This window comes from Lepisma saccharinum, chromosome 8 (genome assembly GCF_977018435.1).
Source record: "Lepisma saccharinum chromosome 8, izLepSacc3.1, whole genome shotgun sequence".
Classification (NCBI taxonomy): Eukaryota; Metazoa; Arthropoda; class Insecta; order Zygentoma; family Lepismatidae; genus Lepisma; species Lepisma saccharinum.
The window spans coordinates 79,089,259-79,108,552 of NC_139236.1; the positions used below are offsets into that span (position 1 = coordinate 79,089,259).

Below are 19,294 nucleotides of genomic sequence, written 5' to 3' on the forward strand. Positions count from 1 at the left end.
ATTGGCGGCCCCCATGGCGGAGTGGTTAGCATATCAGTATCATGCTACGATGCCAGGGGTCCCGGGTTCGAATCCCAGCATGGCCGTGGATGTGTGAGTGTCCATTCATCAAGTTCATCATGTCATCCCTCATCCCCATCTTTGCAAATTAGCCGAACGTGGCACAAGAAGGGAAGTAAAATAAAGCAAATCATAATAATAATAACTCTTTTCATTATCCTTTCCAAATTCTTATGTAAATTGTACCTTCTCCTAAGAGCAGGAAATGAATATTATGTGTTAATGGTCTTCTTTCAAATTATCTTAATTGGTATATAATCTTTTGATGTTCCGCATGAAAATCATTATTGTGTCAAGAGCATACAAAAGACTTCCTTTATGATGACGGATTGATCTACATCTCATGTGTGGGGAAATTTAATGAGATGTTTAAGTGCATTTTTAAAATGTTTCTTTTGATTCAAGAATTTTTGTTACATATAATAAATACTAGGGTTGGACCAGAATCAAATTTTCGTGAGTGCTGATGTAACTACCGTATTTACTCATGTATAATGCGCACTTTTTCCAAAATTTTTGCTCCCAAAAACTGTGGTGCGTATTATGCACGGAATAATTTGGACAGCCAACATGAAACCGTACATGGTCATCCATGATTTTGTGACACTTGCATTGATTTTTCATGTTTACAGAACTCTATCATGTTATATATGATTGTAAAGCTTAAATCCTGCGGTTTCTGAATATGGTAACAATATTACATTCAAGATAGTGCCACTAATGTGAAATGCGGTTGAAATGACTTCATCACAAAATGAAGGAGCGTTCTGATTTTTATGGTACTTTGGATGAAAGAGAAGATAAGGAAAGAGAAAATAATAATTAAAATTTATTACTGGCCAATGCCTTAATGGAAGAAATTTTTTGCTGCTAACTGCTAGTTTGAGGGTTCTAATTGTGCCTCGTATAAATGTTACGTTAGTCATGGAAAAAGTATATATTTTTAAGTTGTTTTTTTTTTTACAAAAAGTAAAGAAGGAATGAGTAAAACCATGTATAACAGTTTGAAGGCCATTTCCCATGATTTTTCACTTTCTAATGTGATGTTCTGCGACACCAAGAAAAGCACTAGCAGTGCCATTCTGGCGAAATTCGAGAATGCCCCTCCCGTCACATGGGATGTGTATCAGCGGAAAATAACTTTCTGAGCACTGCAAATCCATAACGTAATTTTGAACTCGCTGTCTAGTATTACAGAATAAATAAGGTGGTTAAAGAGTGAAAGCTTTGGGATGCTAAACAGGTGGAGGTGGTGTGGGTTGGTGACTCATTGCATACACAAGTGATATTCTTCTCCTCTTGGTCCACCTAGCAACAGGTGATTCATTGAATGGGTATGATGTCATTCACTCTTGATTGGCATAACAATAGCTTTACTGCCTACAACCAAGAAAGCATTTCTTGAAAGTGGATTATACTGTGCATTATATATGAGATATAATTGATTGTCATTTTCTCCATCAAAAACCAGGGTGCGCATTATGTATGCGTAAATATGGTATTATGTTAATAACATCTTCTACTGATCAGATATAAAGTTGCAAATCTTACATAAAATACCTTAGCACATGACAGAAAAGAAACTACTTATTTAGAGATCATCTACTTTACAAATTTAAGGTTTTAGAAATGTACTTTTCTATTTAAAAAAATATCTGTGATAGAAATATTGAATCGGTAAATTTTTTGCCAGTTTTGCTGATATATTGCAATTAAAATTATGTATTTTACTTACAAACTGAGTGGCAGATACTGATAACAGTGCTAATTAATTTATTCCATCCATAATAAATTTTCAGATTAAATTTAGAGGATCATTTATTTTAGTGAAACACGTTCTTTGCATTGAGTGCTATGTGATATAGAGCAAATACTAGTTTATGAATGAACTGTTATGTTCTTCTCCTGTACTGTTTGAATTCTCATTAGTATTCACACATACTACATCAGTGTACAAATTCTCCTTACTCAAGGTTCTGGGTTAATGTTCTGGTCATTGAATTGGTTGTTCATTGTCTTTGTTCTTCGTTGTTAGTCATCTTTGTTTCTTATTAATCCTTAGGGGTAGAAAAGCAGCATTAATTAACAACGTTCAAATTGAACATAACAGAGTTGCCTGCAAACCGGTTTATATCTGTTTCTTTCTGTTATTTTACATCTGTTTGTTAACTTTGGTGTTAATAACGATGATGAGGATGAAAGATGAACTGGGGAAATAGATGACGGGTCAGAGAAAATAATACTCTCATGCTGTAACCAGGGTTCAAACCTGCAGCCACTGTGTTACGGATTCTGGTTACAAACTGGTTTGAAAAATAGAACCGTAATGGTAAATTTCCTCAGCAGTATAGAGCATGACTAATTTAGAGGAAAGACTGAGAAAAAATATTTTTTACCATAACAGATGTTAAATATTGGTAAGGAAAGTAAACCATTCCAAATATGAAACTCATTTTATTCTATAATGAAGTCAAAAAGTCAGAAATTCTCGTGGTGCTTCATTTGTCACATGCCATGGCTTTGTGCACTCAAGTACATGCCAATACAAAAATATAAAATTGCACTAAATTTGTAACCTGAACAGGAGTACATCAAATTATAATTTTATGTAACATTGTTTGTGGTCTTTGTGTTTCTTCACCAAGGTACATGCATCCCTTCACTGACTGAACTGTGTGAGATTTAGTGCTGCCGGGAATTGCTTGAATTTTCTTTACAAACATGTAGCAATCAAGGATGCTACTGATATTTTATTCAAATGTTTAGTAACCCCCCACAATCTGTATTTTCCCCAATTCACTTTAAAAATTAATGTAGTTTAAGTTTCATTGCATTTAAGAGTACATATTTTTCTTTCTTGCATAACAGTTGCAATTTAAGGAAATGTAATACAGTTTACACTAGAAAACAGGAATGATTCTGTTACGTATTATTTTCTGTATCATTAGTTCTAAACCTTAAAAAGTATAGACCTTATTTTGGTATAGTGTTAACTCTGTTGGTTTGTAATCAAAGGGTCTCAGGTTCAGTACCTAGCGGAGGCACATTATAGTGGTTAGGATCTCATTTTAAAATGTAGATCCAGTCTCGATTGGCCTGTCTGAGCATAAAGTGGTATTACAACAAACATTGACTCTAGAAAGCATTACAATATTGCATTACTTTTTGAATACAATAGATGCAGCTAATAACTTTATAGTTTCATATTTATGTACCAAAAATAGTGTCAGTCTAGGAAGAATGCCATTTCATCTTTAAACCATACATTTTACATTGAAGATCTGGGCTTATATTGATCTTTATTTTGATCTTAGAGTAGTTACCTCGGGGCATTGTGTCCTTGTCCAATATGCACAGAGAGAGAGGGGGGAGGGGTATGAAAAGTTTAAAACTGTTCATTGTAAGTAAACAGTTGTGAAGAAGGACAAGGTGCCAACTTTTGCAGTCACTATGGTTTCTGAGGAAGAGGGATGTCAAACACTGTCGTGGGGAATACCGGAATAGAGTAGTGTATGTGAGTCAGGTATGTCTAGTCAAGAAATTCTTGGTGTCCTTGTCCCTTTAGTATTGCTAATAGCTTGTAGGGATAGTGTGAAGTTATATTTTTTTTTTGGTGGAACAGTACTCTAATTGTGGTAATAATGGTACTGTTCCAGGGGGAGGGGCAGGTCTGGACCCAATCCTGGAGATGATGGATCAGGAACAGCTACAGCGACTGGAAACGGCACTCCAGTCGGAACAAGCCAAGCAGATTTTGGGTGAGGGTGTCACGGCAATGTTAGGAGGTGAGGATATTTGTGTAGACTTTTGATTTTATTACTTTTTTTTTTTTACAACTTAAATTTTAGTTCTAGCGATTTACTTGCCTGACATTAATTTTAGAATGTAAAAGCTTGGGTTCATTGCTGTTTCTTTATTGTTACTAGGCAGGGATGGAATTGATTGATTTTCATTTACAGTCAATAATGACACATCAGTTTATATGTAAAATGGCATTACTTTTATACCAAATTTTTTTATATATATCTTCCACAGAAGTTTATAAATTCCATCGTTCTGTGATGATTCTTATGATGTAAAAGAAAAGCATATCTGGGTTGATAAATATTGTGTGTACAGTTTGCAATTATGTAAATAAATAGTGTATAAAAGACATAGCAATATCAGCTCCAAATCTTGCTGAATACTCAAACTAAGCAGAACAAGCTTTTTTATTATATTTTTTTAAATGGGAATTTGTCTTAAGTCTAAATACAGCTTAATTTAATGCTACCTGCATGGAATTTCACAGTGTATTGATTTCAACATAAAACCAACAAGCATTCCAAAGAATTCCATTAAAGAATCCTCTGCTAGAAAAATCACCAGGAATTTGGCATCATTCAAACCTCATGCTCTACTCAAAATATTTTCTATTTTCTATCATAATCGTTATTGATATCAGAACAATTGTCATTATCCGTAAAGAAAATTATATCAGTCCATCCCTAGTATAGATATTTCTTCATTTACATGGTCTATTTTTTATATTTTAAATTTCCATTGGCATCATAGTTTCTGTATTTGCAGCATGATTTGTTTTATATATTTTATTTCTATCTCTTCTTGTTTCATTGTCTAACCTCAAATTCACTATCCAGGACAGGATTTAAGTCATTTAGAAATATGAACATCTCTGGCAAAAGAAAGGTAAGAACTAAGTTATTCGGGAAAAATAAATTGTGAATCAGCTTCTTGTGGTACAAAGGGGAAGGGTTTTAAAATTATTTATCCCATACTTTGATATGCATGGTCTGACATAGTGGTTTGGAAATGGTAAAGGTTATATCCTTATGTATCGTTAACGTATTGTTTGTAGTCTTTTTAAGGTATTTTTTTAAAAATTAGAAGTAGAATATGGATGGGACAGGCTCTTAAATGAAAGGGTAGGTAGGTCAAGATTTCAAACTAGAAGTTCCTGACTAGACTGTGTAGAATTTGTTGTGTGGTACACAGATCACTGACTCACTTGCCGATTAAAATAAAATTTATCACGATTTGATACAGAAGCAGTATGTCATATTTTATATTTATCCACATTTAGGTAGCATATACTATTCATGTCCATGTTGGACATAATGTATGTAGTTGTACTAAGAGTATTTTATTTATTTATTTATTTTTTTGTAGTTTGTTTGTACTGTGAATATTGTTGATGAAAGGAAGGGTACCATAGGTTGAATTGTCTTTTAATTTATGTTTTATTAATGACAATCTTGCAAATCAGCTGAAAGAAACTACAGTAGTTGTATATGAAGTTGAAATTTCTGAGAATACATTTCTCTCTCAATTCAGAACATGTTTCTCTCTATATAAGATATGTTTACAATATATCCAAAGTTGTGGTATCAAACACATCTGAATGTGGTGTAATAAGTTATGTGGCCCTTAACGTGTAGCATGTTTTCTTATTGGACTCCCTCCTCAAATTCTAAGCTTAAGTTTCTGACATTGTTAAATGAAGGTAATCATACATGGAATCTAAATATCCTGGAAATTATGCATACATTTCTTTATTTTTGCAACATCGTGGGGAGAAGTGGATTTTGTGATTAAACAATTATCGCGTGTAAATATGATTGCTATGGTATAGCCCCAATGAAAAATTACATATTAAAATTTTAAATATTCTGTACAATTTTGAATTATTACAATCTTCAAGTATCGGTATCGGAAATTGGTAAGATATCAGCATTTGTATCAGTATCTGTTGAAAGTGGTGTTGATTCAGCTCAAGTAAGAACATTTTAAAATGAGAAAAATTTTGCCCTACGTTGATCATATATTTCTCTGTTCATTCTGTTATTCAGAGGCATGGAAAACTCCCAATCAACTGCACCTGACACAAAATCACACTTATCTGCTTTAGCTTAACTGTTTGAATTGCCACTACTTCAATCTAATGTGGGTTGAATTGTTCAAACATCTTTGTGCTCTGGTACATAGTGCAGGCCATTGTTATAACGTATGGTGAAAAAAATTTGCACAAAGTTTGCAACCCTGCGGAACTGGCTATATTGAACACTGACACACCATTTGAGCTGTGTTGGATTGTACGTCTACCAGTTATGTAGTGTGAAGAGCAAGAGAAGGTTGGTGTAAAAACAAGTCAGTATGGAGCTGAAAGAAGACGACCGTCGGAAAATGATCGTGCAATATTGGACAGAGAATCGTGCTGTTCGAAAGTCCGAGCTTGTGAAACATTTTCAACGTGTAGGATTTTCCCGTCGTACGGTTTATAATATTGTGTCACAATTGGAGAAGGGAATCAACGTGGAAAGAAAGCCGGGCAGTGGACGGAAGTCGAAGTTAAGTGAACCCAGAGTGTTGCAACAACTGCGACGTGTTACTGCAGGTAAGGTGGCAAAATCCTACCGTGAGCTTGGTAGGAGGTTTCAGTGTGATAAAAACACAGTGAAGAAAGCATTACAGAAGATGGGGATACGGAGATATAAACGAAAAACTATGCCAAAAGTGACTGAGCAACAAGTTGTTGTCCAGAAACAGCGTTTACGAACCCTTGTGACAAAAACGTTCACTGCAACAAATGACGTGATTTGTATCATGGACGATGAGACTTATTTCACCCTAGATGGCAATGAGTGGCAGCCGAAAACCTACTGTGATCCTGGAACTGCTGCCGTGCCCGATCCAGTGCGTTTTGCTGCCAAAACCAAATTCCCACAGAAGGTGTTGCTATGGCTTGCCATGAGTGAGAAAGGACTGTCGAAACCTCAGTTTTTCAAGGCTGGCCTTGCACTCAACGCCGACCGGTATGTAAAGTTCTGTTTGCCTAAAGTGAAGCAGTTTATCAATGAATACCATCGTGGGGACAATGTTGTTTTTTGGCCAGATTTAGCCAGCTGCCATTACTCTGCACGAAGTCTTGCGGCCATGGAGCACTTAGGTATCCCTTACATATCCAAAGAACAGAATCCCCCTAATGTTCCCCAACTGCGGCCCATTGAAGATTCTGGGCAAATTTAAAGCGGATGGTGTATGCCAATAATTATCAACCACGAACCGTTGCAACCCTCATCCAACGGATCCGCAGATGCTTGTGCGATGTTGATCCATCAACATTTGCTCCATCTATGCAGAAAGTGCCCCAAAATTGTCGCAAGGCCAGCAGACTCTGTGTGAATGTGTTTGTTCATTGATGTTCAGATACCACCCTTGTATACCAACCAGCACCCGAAATACATCTGTGCGTTTTTGCCATTGACCACAGCGTTTTCTTTTTGTGCAATTTTTTTTCACCATACGTTAGTTCCTTCAGATTCCAGATTAAAGCATTTGCAATATTACCAATATTGATTCAATAATTTTAAAAAATCGAAGCATCAGTACAAAAAAAAAAAATCAGTATTTTCACTTGTCATGCTCTTTGTAACTGATCAGTCATGGTTGTTTCATGATGAATTGTTTTTACTTTAAACCACTCTATTTTGTGTTTTACATGCACACAAACACGTGTGTTTCAGAGACTTGTTCTGTCTCTTGTCTTCAGGGTAGTGTGTGTTATGTGGTCCTATATAGGTAACCCCTGAACACAGGATGTATTTTGGGAATGCATTCAATTTGAGGGTTACTTAGTGGGGGCCGAGACTCCACCCGGTCTGGTAGTTTGGGCAGGTGGACTCTTTTTCATATCAGGAATCAGAGTGCCATACGGAAATGGAGTTGGTTTATATAACAGAATACCTGGGAAGACAGAGACCAAACGAGTCTGTGACATTGGTGTGTGTGTGTGTATATGTAAAAATATATAACACTAGATACAGTGGTTAAAAGTCCAAACCATTAATATTTACATGTGTAGTATTAGTGCTGATATATTTGATACATTGACTCAAAAATGACATTCGAACGATATCTAAAAGTCTTTTTTGCATAACCCAAGTTTCCGCAAATGTGAGTAAATGGCATTCAACCCACATAAACGTTTTCCGCAAGAAATACAATAGTGATAGTATTGAGATTATCAGGAAATGTCTTGTATTATCTTATTGACAAGTGAAAATTGTGTTAAAGCATAACTAAGTTTGTTGGCCTTCTAATTGTTACTAGTACTTGCTGCTTTATCATAGGTGTATTGAAATGGGATCTATTATGCGTGTTTGTACAGGTAATAATACACCTATAACTAATTTGAACATACATAATTGTGTATATTGTATTTTTTTGTATAGTCCTTAATGTAACATTTTTTTATTTTGCTTCCCAACAGGCCATGGTGCATCAGGTGACCTAGATAAAAAATTGGAAGAATTTCTTTATGGGAACTTCCTATCACCAGATGGAGGTAAATACATTTAATTTCTTATTGACCTTTTCGTGTTCTTTATTGATGAAATAGACTAGGGCAGACACAATGAAAAGCCCTTACCTGACCTATTTTCAATGCTGTGTCTATGATATTGTGTGTATGAGTTGAAAATCTCATACAAAGCTCTCCCTGTTTGAAGCCAGTTTTGAGTAGTTGGTGTGGATGGAGTCCAGTGTAGGTGGTGGACCAATTGGGCATCATCTCTGCCAGCCAGGCTGAGTCCTTGATTTTAATGCTCAATAGAATGTATATGTAATGATTGTTGTGCCCTGAAAATCTAAGCGGCAAGACTGTTGCTAGGTCAAGTGGTAAAGAATACATGTACTTCTTCAGCATTCTTTCTTCATGTCCCAGGCAGCAAGTCATGATCAAAACCTTTATCCATTCACACTGACCTGAGCGATGTGAATACCTGTTTTAGGCAAAGATGCAGTGAATCTGTAAAATGGATAAACTGGAATTTTTTTCGTGACTTTTTACCCCAGTATTTCAAATCGATGAAAATACATTTCTTGACTGCATATTTCTTGTTCCACAGCTTGCTTTCATTTATCTTTCTACTGTAAAAAGACACTTATATCTAAATTTAAAATACAACACTTTCAACATGGAATTCATAGCTAAACATAAGCAGTAGTTGCAAAAATGCTGTCTTTTTTGAATGAATGTTCTTTTTGCAAGTGTTAACTTCATATTTCAGTAGGCTTATTAAATATATCTTATCTAGTACACTCTGTAAAGAAAAAATAGTGACACCTCAATTCTCACAGTAACTTACACAGAAAATCATAGTTTCGGCCCGCTAGAAAAGAAATAAAAGGAAAGGAAGAGTAGGATAGTTTCGTTGCGTTATCTGACACCTGTGGTCACGAACGGCACTAGTTGAATGTTTGTGTATCAGTAATATTCCCTCCAGATGGTGCGGAAAGCGCCTCGTCAGTTATCATCGTGTGAATTCTGCATTGCAGTTTTGATGTGTAGGCCAAGGTAAACAGCTGTTAGTGACTGTTCTGTGCTTTCTCATTGTTTGTAGTATCAAGTAGCTGTATTGTTGTTGTGTAGCGTTGTTTTTGTGTGATATTGTTGCTGTGTGTGGACTCTAAACAAATAAATGGATAAGAAATGTGACTTGTCGCCACGTAAGCAAGGCAAAATTCTTACTTTGCACAGCGAAGGTAAATCTCTCAGGGAGATTGGTGGAATACTCAAAATCCACCATTCAGCAGCAGGAAGAGTAATTCACAAGCATAACAAATCGTCACTTCAGCAACAGTGTGGTAGAAAATAGAAAACATCACCCAGAGTAGATCGGAAAATGAAAAAAACAGCACTGCGGAATCGAGGAATGAGTTCCTGCCAATTCGCTTCTGTAATTAGAAATGACCTTGGATTTGCAGTCAGCCATACAACTATCGTCTCAACTCCAAAATCTGGTATCAAACCCCTTTACATTTGTATTTAGCATAAAAATATGTGATTTAAAAGCTGCTAAACCTGGTCACAGAGTAAGTCTTGATGTATTTTGGCCACCTAGTGTAGTGGTTCTCAACCATTGTGAGACAACACTACCTACCTAACTCTCTAGCCTTCTTCAACCCGAAGGTTCATGGCTGCAGCCATCTGTCCCTATCTTGAGCAAGATCTATATACTCTTTTCCGTCCCTACCGATTTCCTTTAGGTCCATATCAACGTTGTCCCTCCATCTTCGTCGTGACCTTCCTACAGGTCTCTTACCATCAGGTTTCTCAACAAGAATCCTGTGTACTCCTCTTTCCTCTCCCATTCGTGCCACGCACAAGACCTGGAGCAGACCCGTTCGCGAAACATCGCTCCTGAAATGCCATGCAACCTGCGCAACACCCTCGCTTGAGCACCTTGCCTGACCATCTGCCCAGATCGTTCTTGGCAGGTATTGGAAACCCGCTGGGTACCCGCAGTCGTAAGATACCTAGTAGGTCTCAGTGCGTTCATTCAATCAACTGCACGCCCCTCCCTTTGCATGACGTAGTTGCTTCGAGCAGAAACTGCACCAGGCGCACACTTGCCTGCAGTGTTGCCAACTGCAATAGATTTTCACTACTTAAAAAAGGGAACTCAAAGCTTAGTAAGCCACATCGCCAATGAAATGAGATTTACGAATGTTGCTAATCCTCCGCCCCCACACACACATTGAAGTAGGTTTTCCGTGGCACAGGATCCATAAGTATATATCGTAAACAACCAATATATATAGGGATATAGGGCAGGACTGAAACATGTCTTGTTCGACGCTGCAAAATTGCCTGACTGGTAATTGCATTAAGAAAAGTACTTTTTTGCTATTTTCTCCCTTCAGAATCAAAGTGCAAGGTTCTACAGGGTGCTTTTTTTGCTAGCCGATTCTGTTCTAACAATGTTGCTATACAATCCACTTATTGAAGTGTTGTTTGACATAACTTAAAACTAAGGCCTCCCCGATGGGGTAGTGGTAGCGTTGTCGTCTTGTAATCACAGGGTGGCGGCAGACCTGGAAAACCGGGAAAAGTCAGGGAATTTGAGGTGTGAAAAAAAGTCAGGGAAATGTCAGGAAATTTTGTCTTGACTTTTTTATTATTATTATTTATTTATTTATTTCAATATCGTTATGGAACTCTGCACGGGAACAGGAAATCTTGTTGCTAAGTTTCGGACTCAACTTCTAGGCCCCTTTTATGCACAACACAACCACAACGCCAGAAATCAGTGATGGCAGGAGGAGGGAGAGAGAGAGAGAGTGAGAGTGAGTGTGTGTTATTTATTTATTTATTTCCGGAGGGGCAGAAAAATGTGTAAAGGCTCTAAATATTACGTGGAAAATGCATTGAATTATCATTTTTTCTTGTCCGAATGGGAGTAGTAAGGGGACAGAACTATCAACAGATGGAGGGAATGGGAGCAGGTGGCGCTGTCCGATAGTTGTTTTTTGATGAACGTCTTCGAACTACAACATCCAACAAAAATCGCATGCATTAACCAGAAGAGCTTTAGACTGCAAATATGCTGCTGGAATTTTATTCCTCTTCTAGCTCACTTCACCTTATTTAATGAAGCACTGCATACGTAGGTTTTCTTTCATCATCCTGACGTATTACGGGTTTTGCACAAGTTAACATATGTTTACAATGACATTGCACTATTCTTAGATATCAAGAAGAATCCAACAAAATGGAATATATGTTGAATACTATAACGAAAAGTGAAACATAAACTGCATTGGTGAACATTATAAAAATTGGCAAGTGCATGCTCCCATCCTCAAATTTACTGCAACAGTAGTATTGCAATGAAATTAACACCACTCTCTGTCCTGTCTGTCTAAACTCTTGAGAGATGGTCATTAATCTCTGAGTGAAGTTAATGTCCAATATTATGAAATAAAATACTAATAATAAATACGTAAATATTTTAATATATTTATTTGAAGCATTCAATCATAAAAGCAAATCACTTTCTTCAAGAATTGACTTTTCTCTGCTAGCCCTGCTAAATTTTCACTTTCCTTCTACTGATTTATACGAGTGGTGGCCAGAAAGTAATTTCCAATTAGTAGGGAAATTGATTTTTCGCAAACGCGAAAACCGGGGAAAATTGTAATTGCTGCGAGGTTGTGTTTATGAATGTTCAGTGATGTCTTCACACATTTTTCACCCGTTCGAAATATCGAAATAATGCGAATCTGGCATAAAATGCAAATTGTTGGCGTTTTTACTATTTTTTTTAAAAAAAGTCCTAAAACAATGAAAAATTCCATGAAATCCAACATTCTTGTCTTTTATAGGCCATGTTTGTGTACATAGAACGTGCAAGTTTTCCAACATTTTATTCAAGAGTAAACTATAATGCTTGTTATACATGGAATAATTCTGACAGCCACATTAAATCATGTATTTCCCACGATTTCTTCAACTTCTATCAAAACTATTTGCATCACAGAGCAAAGTGGCAGGGTTCTAACACGAGATCGAGTTTGTATCTACCGTCACACGGGAGCCATATGTTCAGTATTTGTCGTGCGAGATGTGTTTTGAATTACCAAGCTAAGTGCGCACCATCGGCATTTGTCGAGTGAGAAATAATGAAGCTCAGTCATTAGGGCTTAGTAACAGTGAGTCCTTACCTAATTTTCGGCATAATCACCACCGTTGTTCTGGCATTTGTCGTAGCATGGCACTAAATTTGGTATGCCCATGGCATATGTGTCTGACAGCAAAGACTGGAACTATCTCTACCGCAGTGTAGCTGTCGAATCCTTGTGCTGCCAGAAACCTCTTCAGTTAAACAAAGAGATGAAAGTCGGTACATTCAAGGCCAGGGCTGTACAGGAGTGGCCCAAAATCTCTTACCTGAAGTGATGCAATGGGCCTGCGTGTACTCAGCTGTATATGAGGTTGTGCACATTCGATTGGCCTTCCATGAATTGTCTGCTCCATCGTCTGACCATACTATCACTCACGACGTCCGGTCTGCACACCTCACACGATTGCTGGTGGCTCTGTGCCAAATTCTGAGCGTGCAAAATTCTGATTACTACATGTAGGCTACATCGCAGTCGGTGGGAGACTTTATGAGAGCTGCAATCTTTAACCTAGAACTGTCCAAAACCGGCTGCATTGCAACTGTACCAAATTACAGCTACATGCCACTTCTTCCTGCCTGCATGTGTGTGTGTCGCTCTCTGACCACTAGTGCTGCGTATAGGCACCATTGGAGCTTTAATCAGGACACCATCGTATATGAACTTTCAGAAGCTGTTATTAACAGAGTGTTCCTGTTTTAATGTGTGGTTAGGTAAATCAGGTACCTATACAATGCAATTCTATAAATTCTTTGCGTTAAATTTCTAGAGTACTGCATTGGACCACTTTCCCTCGAAAATACTCGATCGAATCTCCCACGCTCGAGCGTAATTCGCTCGAATATATAGAATATCAAATATCTTTTTAATGGGATAATAATCGTACAAATATATGCGTAAAAATCCATCCTGGCAGTTTCAGCCCATAATCATCTATTCATTTTCATACATTGCTATGTGTTGTAAAGATGGACTAAATTACATTTTAACATGAAAATGATGACTATGTTCACTTCAGTTTCTATTTCACTGCGTCTTTCACTTCACGATCCATGTTTGAAGGGCCAATACTACAGAAAAATTACGGTTACACGTGAACTACTGGGTTTCGAGCGTGTACTGATCGTTTTGCCTGTTCGAGCGAAACTCGCTCGTGACGTCATGGTGATCGAAGAGCTGTCAGTTCCTAATACTATCTAGCGTCATCAGTGCGAACTATTGGCTGGTCGAGTGAAAAACGCTCATTGCAGCACTCTTCTACATACCCATTTCGTCAGCATGTTGTCAGTTTCACAGTACTTCACTTTGATATGCTGTACTGAAGCAGAAATCCCATTGATAATGTAAGGAAATAAGACACTTTCTTTTGTACAATTCAATCACTCTTCTCTCATTTAGTCGTAACTTTAAAAATAATCAAGTATTTTATTTTGTACTTACTGCGTGTGATAAAATTCCGTAATCCTTCCCTAGCTTGTGAATTGTAATAATTTTCCAAATTCACTATTTTGCTGTTTGAATTCAAATCGTAGAGAATAGAGAAATTAAGTAAATTCCATAGAAGATAATATTGGTAATTAAGAAATCCATACCTGGATCTGTAGGAGTTTATTATTTCATTTGCAAAAAGATCGATTTAGTTTAGTTTGTAATTGTCAGGGATAAATGTAAATTTTGTCCTGGAAAACCTGGAAATGTGAGGGAATTTCTTTTCTGTATGTTTGTAGGCACCCTGAATCAACGGGTCCTGTTTTTATTACCCGGTGGAGCCACATAGTGGTTTGGATCACACTTTAAACTGTAGGTCCAGTCCTGATTAGCCTTACTGTGCATAAAGTGGACTTAAAACACAAATCAATCAATAATTCAAAACTACACATAAACCCCAACATTCTTGACACATTTTCATAATCGGAAAGGTTCAACTACTGTGGAAGATGAGATACTACACCATACTGTTATCTTCAGACGTCCATGTGCATTTTCAACACAAACGTGAAGATTCTCACCACTCAATATGATAGTTGTACCTCTTAACAAAGTCCTGCACCATGGCAGTCTGGTCTAATGCATCAGGCTATGGGACATAAGCTGGTTCGAGTCTCCTGCGGGAAGTGTAACAACTTTTCTCCTGCGATTTCGACCTGTGTATGTGACTTGTGGCCACCCACCATTGTGAGGAAATTGTTGGGAGCTACAAATGAGTAGCACAACGTGGCCATGGAAACCTACGATGACGACGACTGGTTTCGTCGGGCTCACGATGTTACTGATTGAATGATTGCCCACCTGTGTTGAGGCATGTGGGAGTGATTCTGGTATATATCGGCCACAAGTAAAAGAACTTTCGGTCAAAAGCGTTTCTTCACTTTCCCTGCTGCTCTCGGGGCGTGTTGCCAGGTCAGACTTTAAAAAATCTGGAGATTGTTCCTTGGGTAACCAGAAGATATCGGCTAAAATAACTGATAATCTAATAATAGCAGATGAATGACATTCTGGGGGGGGGGGGGTTGCTCCCTAATCTTGGACATTTTTTCCAGGGGCAAGCAAGGTAGTTTTCCAGGAGGGTAAACTAGGCATGTTACCCCATAATAGTGTTTCCCCTCAAGGAACACCACGTTCCTGCATCCCCATTAAAATAATTTATGTAAATTGTAAATTACTGAGACTGAAATCAACTTGCATGTATGAAATAATGTAAACTTTTTGGTAATCATTCCTTTTCCGGGAAGCTGGGGGGAGGGGGGGGTTGGCTATTCTTGCACCCCCTTCTGGATGTCTATGTCTCTATATTATTTTACAGAAAATTAAGTATTTTCAAGATGATAAAAGTTCCAAGCAACTACGAGGAAAGGGGGGTACATTACTTCCCTTGTAATTGAACAGAGGTTCTTTCTACTTAGTAAGGCATGAATGTGCCATTGTGTTCATGCCATCTCATATGCCATTTCATCAGTTCCTCTGGTCCTCCTCAATAGCGCAATGGTAGCGTCGTCGCCTTGTAATCAAGGGATCTTTGGTTCAGTACCCGGTGGAGGCACATAGTGGTTCAGATCCCAATTTAAACTGTAGGTCCAGTCACAATTAGCCTTACTGCACAAAGTGGATTTAAAACACCAACTCAATCAGTTCCTTATTCATCCGTATCGTTGAACTTATCCGTAGAGGCACAAAAGTGATGTAAGAGAACAGAAATAGAAATGTAATGCAATTTAAAAATAGTAATGTAATCATAGCAATAACATAGTATCATTATTATTAATATTATTATGTCCTAGCACAATTGAGTAGCATTTGGCATAATTTCACAGTTCAAATAGCACTTTTCATGGTTGAGTGGAGTTTTACATGCTCTGCTCCACCTTTCCCCTTCATGTCCAAGTAAGATGATCAGGACACGTGTTTTGAGCAGGCCCTTGGTGGTTCCATAGCAACCGTTTATTGAGGAAATCTGAGAAATCAGTAGGCCTGACAATACTAACTGAGACAGTGGTGAAGGCTCCTTCCCCACACCCGCGAGCGGGATGCGGTTCTGTGCAAGTCCTTTTCCCTGTGGTACCACTATAGTCGGTAGGTAGGCCTGTCCCTTACTGGCTGTTGCACCATGGATTATAATTATTAGGGATGTGACGAAGCTGAAAATTTACCGATGCCGATGTACTCACCAATAATTTTTGGAACCGATACCGATGCCGTTATTTAATCGATTCCGATACATAAGATTATTAAACAGAAATGGGATGTTATTTTCTGCATGACAAAAATAAATTTGATATGTACATTTCTATTGCATATCATATGTATATACATATATATTCTCAAGAGATGCGAATGTACATTTGCATCTATAAAAGGTGGTTATGTGAACCTAGAGATTTAACATTAGTACACAAGCAGTTCTTTGAAATGCAAAAATGAATTCCTGTTCTGCCAGATTCAACTTCAGAAATACGAGATTTGGAAGCACTTCAGGAAGTAACCTACTTCTTCTCTTGTCGCAAATCTGTTCAGCAACACTGAACACTCAATCACTGAATACTGATGCAGCAGGTATGCTCAAGTATTTTCTCAGCACGTGCTTCAGGTTTGAATACTCATTTTTGAATTTCCAATACAACAGCAGATCCTGGTTCAGCAATATACTGTTTTATTTCCAATTTATAGTTAGGTTGATCCTCTGAATGAGAGTTTGTAGTAATTTTATTACAAAAACTCTACAATAATGACGAATCATAACCAAATTTTCAATATATCTTACAAAACTATAATATAAAACTTATTAGAAGGTAAAACTCTAGTATAATCTGTACCGGTTTAAATATCGGATTTTTGCAGATTCCGATACTGATGCCGATATGTCAATTTTGGCCGATTTTCATACATCTGTAATTGGCTTCGGCGCATCCCTAATAATTATTATTACCTATTAACAAAACCCTCAGCATGAAATGCTGACCACAAAATGTTGTCAAACAGTTTGTACCATGCAGCATGGCCATCGTCATCAGGGAACAATTGCTGGATGTAATGTGGCTTAATGGGAAATTGTGAGAATTGTTGCAGTTACATAATGTGAGAGACCATTTTCATGAGACCATTGACATACTGATTTCCGTGGATGGACTCCTCATTAACATATCATTAAGGATGGCAACATTGGGGACTCCTTGATGTTGCCCATCTTCTGTCATGTCAAACAAAACCTCAGTGGATGGAATGTATAATGACACTAGTCGGAACAGAATCGGTTAGCAAATGAGATTAAAATAATTTAAAAGTAGGGCGTGACTTATCATACACCCTGTAGAGAAATCTGTGAGTTGGATTGGTTGTGTGTGTGCATCAATTTTTGCCTTTTATTTTCAGAAATGCTTAATGCAGAAGAACAGGCAGCCATTGCAGATACAATTCGTTTGGATCACTGTTACACCTCTTTGGAGCCGGGATACTTGCCAATTGATTTCCCATCTGTCCCCAGTGATGCAGAGACAAGTGATGGAGATAGCGGAAGGAGCAATGACGGGTCGAGGAGAGGTGATTCCCGAAAAGATAAGGTTAGTGGCTGAAGCATATTTTAATGAGTGCTTGTATACTGGCGTCTTTACCTTATAGTTCATCCTTCAAACTTCAGCATGTCTGTAGCAAGACTGGTGATTTATTTTTTTGGCTGGTTTTCTCTTCTTATCTCTGTTGCATGGTGAGATGATTTTCTTGGCAATGTGAATCCAGGTGGGAAGCACCACTGTGAAATCATTAAAATACACCCTAGAATTGTTATAATTTTTCACAGGTAATCTGGACATTTGGTAAAAATCATTGTGGAATGTTGGGTTTCAGGATAGGATGTAAGTTGTAGGAATTTCTGTTTATTTTTCAGTAGGTCCCATACAATGTCAATTTATTTCAAACTACAAACAAGCAGGGATGTGACTATAAATGTCACCACACATGACTGATGACTAGGGCTAGGACTTTTATGTCATAAAAATTGCCAAAATATGCTCTCATGACCTAAAATTTTACAAAATATGCACTATAATTTGAAAAATATGCCCTTATAACTGGACTGTTTCAAACATCAGTATCTAAATGCCGAGATATTTTCACATACGTACTATTTTTAGTTCACTTTATGAGCCCTGAGTTGCAATGCACAATGAATATTTTCTCTAAATTTTCAAATAAAAATTAGAAATATTTTGCTACAGTCCAAAGAAAAAAAAACTAGAGTAAACATGGGAGTAAGAACGGATCCACTTCAAAAATTACTGTATATTTCTTGAAAATGCAAAAATATGCTGAATATGACCGAAAATACTTCAAAATATGCCCTATCATGCAGAAATGGCCAAATATGCCAAAATATACCCTTAAAAAGCACCTTAATTTTATTAGTTTCTTCATAATATGAATTTCTATATGTTTGGGGAACACATCACCCTTACCAAAAAAAAAAAAAGCTAAGTCATAAAAATCCTAGTCCTGCTGATGACCAAGCAGGCAGACAGAGAAACATTTCCTGTCATGTTTTCAATAGAAGCAGGTTCAATACCATAGATGTCGATTGGTTATCACAGTTGCATAGCTTGTCACTGTGTACCATACATATGGGTACACCATAGTTGGCTGGCTTCTATTTTCAAGATGGCAGGGAAAAACTGCTTTTCCTTATGTTGTGCATGCTTCATATTCAGATAGCTTGCAGTGCTGATTCAAACTTAACGTTTGAGCCAAATAAGATCATTTTAATAGCACTCTAGAATGTAGTGCATTCAAACTGTGGAAATTTCAAATTGTGTGTTTGATTTTTGTACAATCTCTTTTCCTGTTGTTTTCAGTCATCTCCCATGCGAAGATCTCAACGCCAGATGGATCGCTTGGAAAGGGAAGAGGTGGCAAGGATAAGAGCAGAGAATGAGGAGATGATTCGGCAAGAGAAAATTATGCTCGAGAGTTCTGGCTCCGAAGGAAAGGGCGAAGAGCCTTCACCCGAGAAGCCGAGTCTGGAGAAACCGGATCAGCCAAAGCCAAGCATGGAAAAACCCAATCAACCAAAGGCAAGTGCTGAATTCCAGATCTGTAAACGATAACAAACGGGTGTAGACAATCAGGGAAAATTTGGATGTATACTATAGGGCTGGGTTGATACTAACTGAAGTGATTCTACCAATTCCAACCACTTTGGTAGTTGAACATGTTATATCAATTTCATGTAAATATAATTTATCCTCATCGTCACAATTGCCTAAAGATGTAAAACGAAAATAGAGAT

At 37.5% G+C, this 19,294-nt stretch overlaps 1 protein-coding gene across 4 annotated transcripts in view; it reads left to right on the top strand.

Moving 5' to 3' along the window:
- pps (protein partner of snf) overlaps positions 1 to 19,294 on the top strand; it is a 110,170-nt gene that overhangs the window by 42,327 nt on the left and 48,549 nt on the right. For 3 of the 4 annotated variants that reach the window (XM_083127034.1, XM_083127038.1, XM_083127036.1), the window contains exons 4-7: positions 3,717 to 3,845; positions 8,330 to 8,404; positions 17,389 to 17,576; positions 18,861 to 19,079. In XM_083127034.1, the coding sequence (XP_082983160.1) occupies positions 3,717 to 3,845; positions 8,330 to 8,404; positions 17,389 to 17,576; positions 18,861 to 19,079 (611 nt within the window). The remainder of the gene's footprint in view (positions 1 to 3,716; positions 3,846 to 8,329; positions 8,405 to 17,388; positions 17,577 to 18,860; positions 19,080 to 19,294) is intronic. The other variant, XM_083127037.1, reaches the window with a different exon arrangement.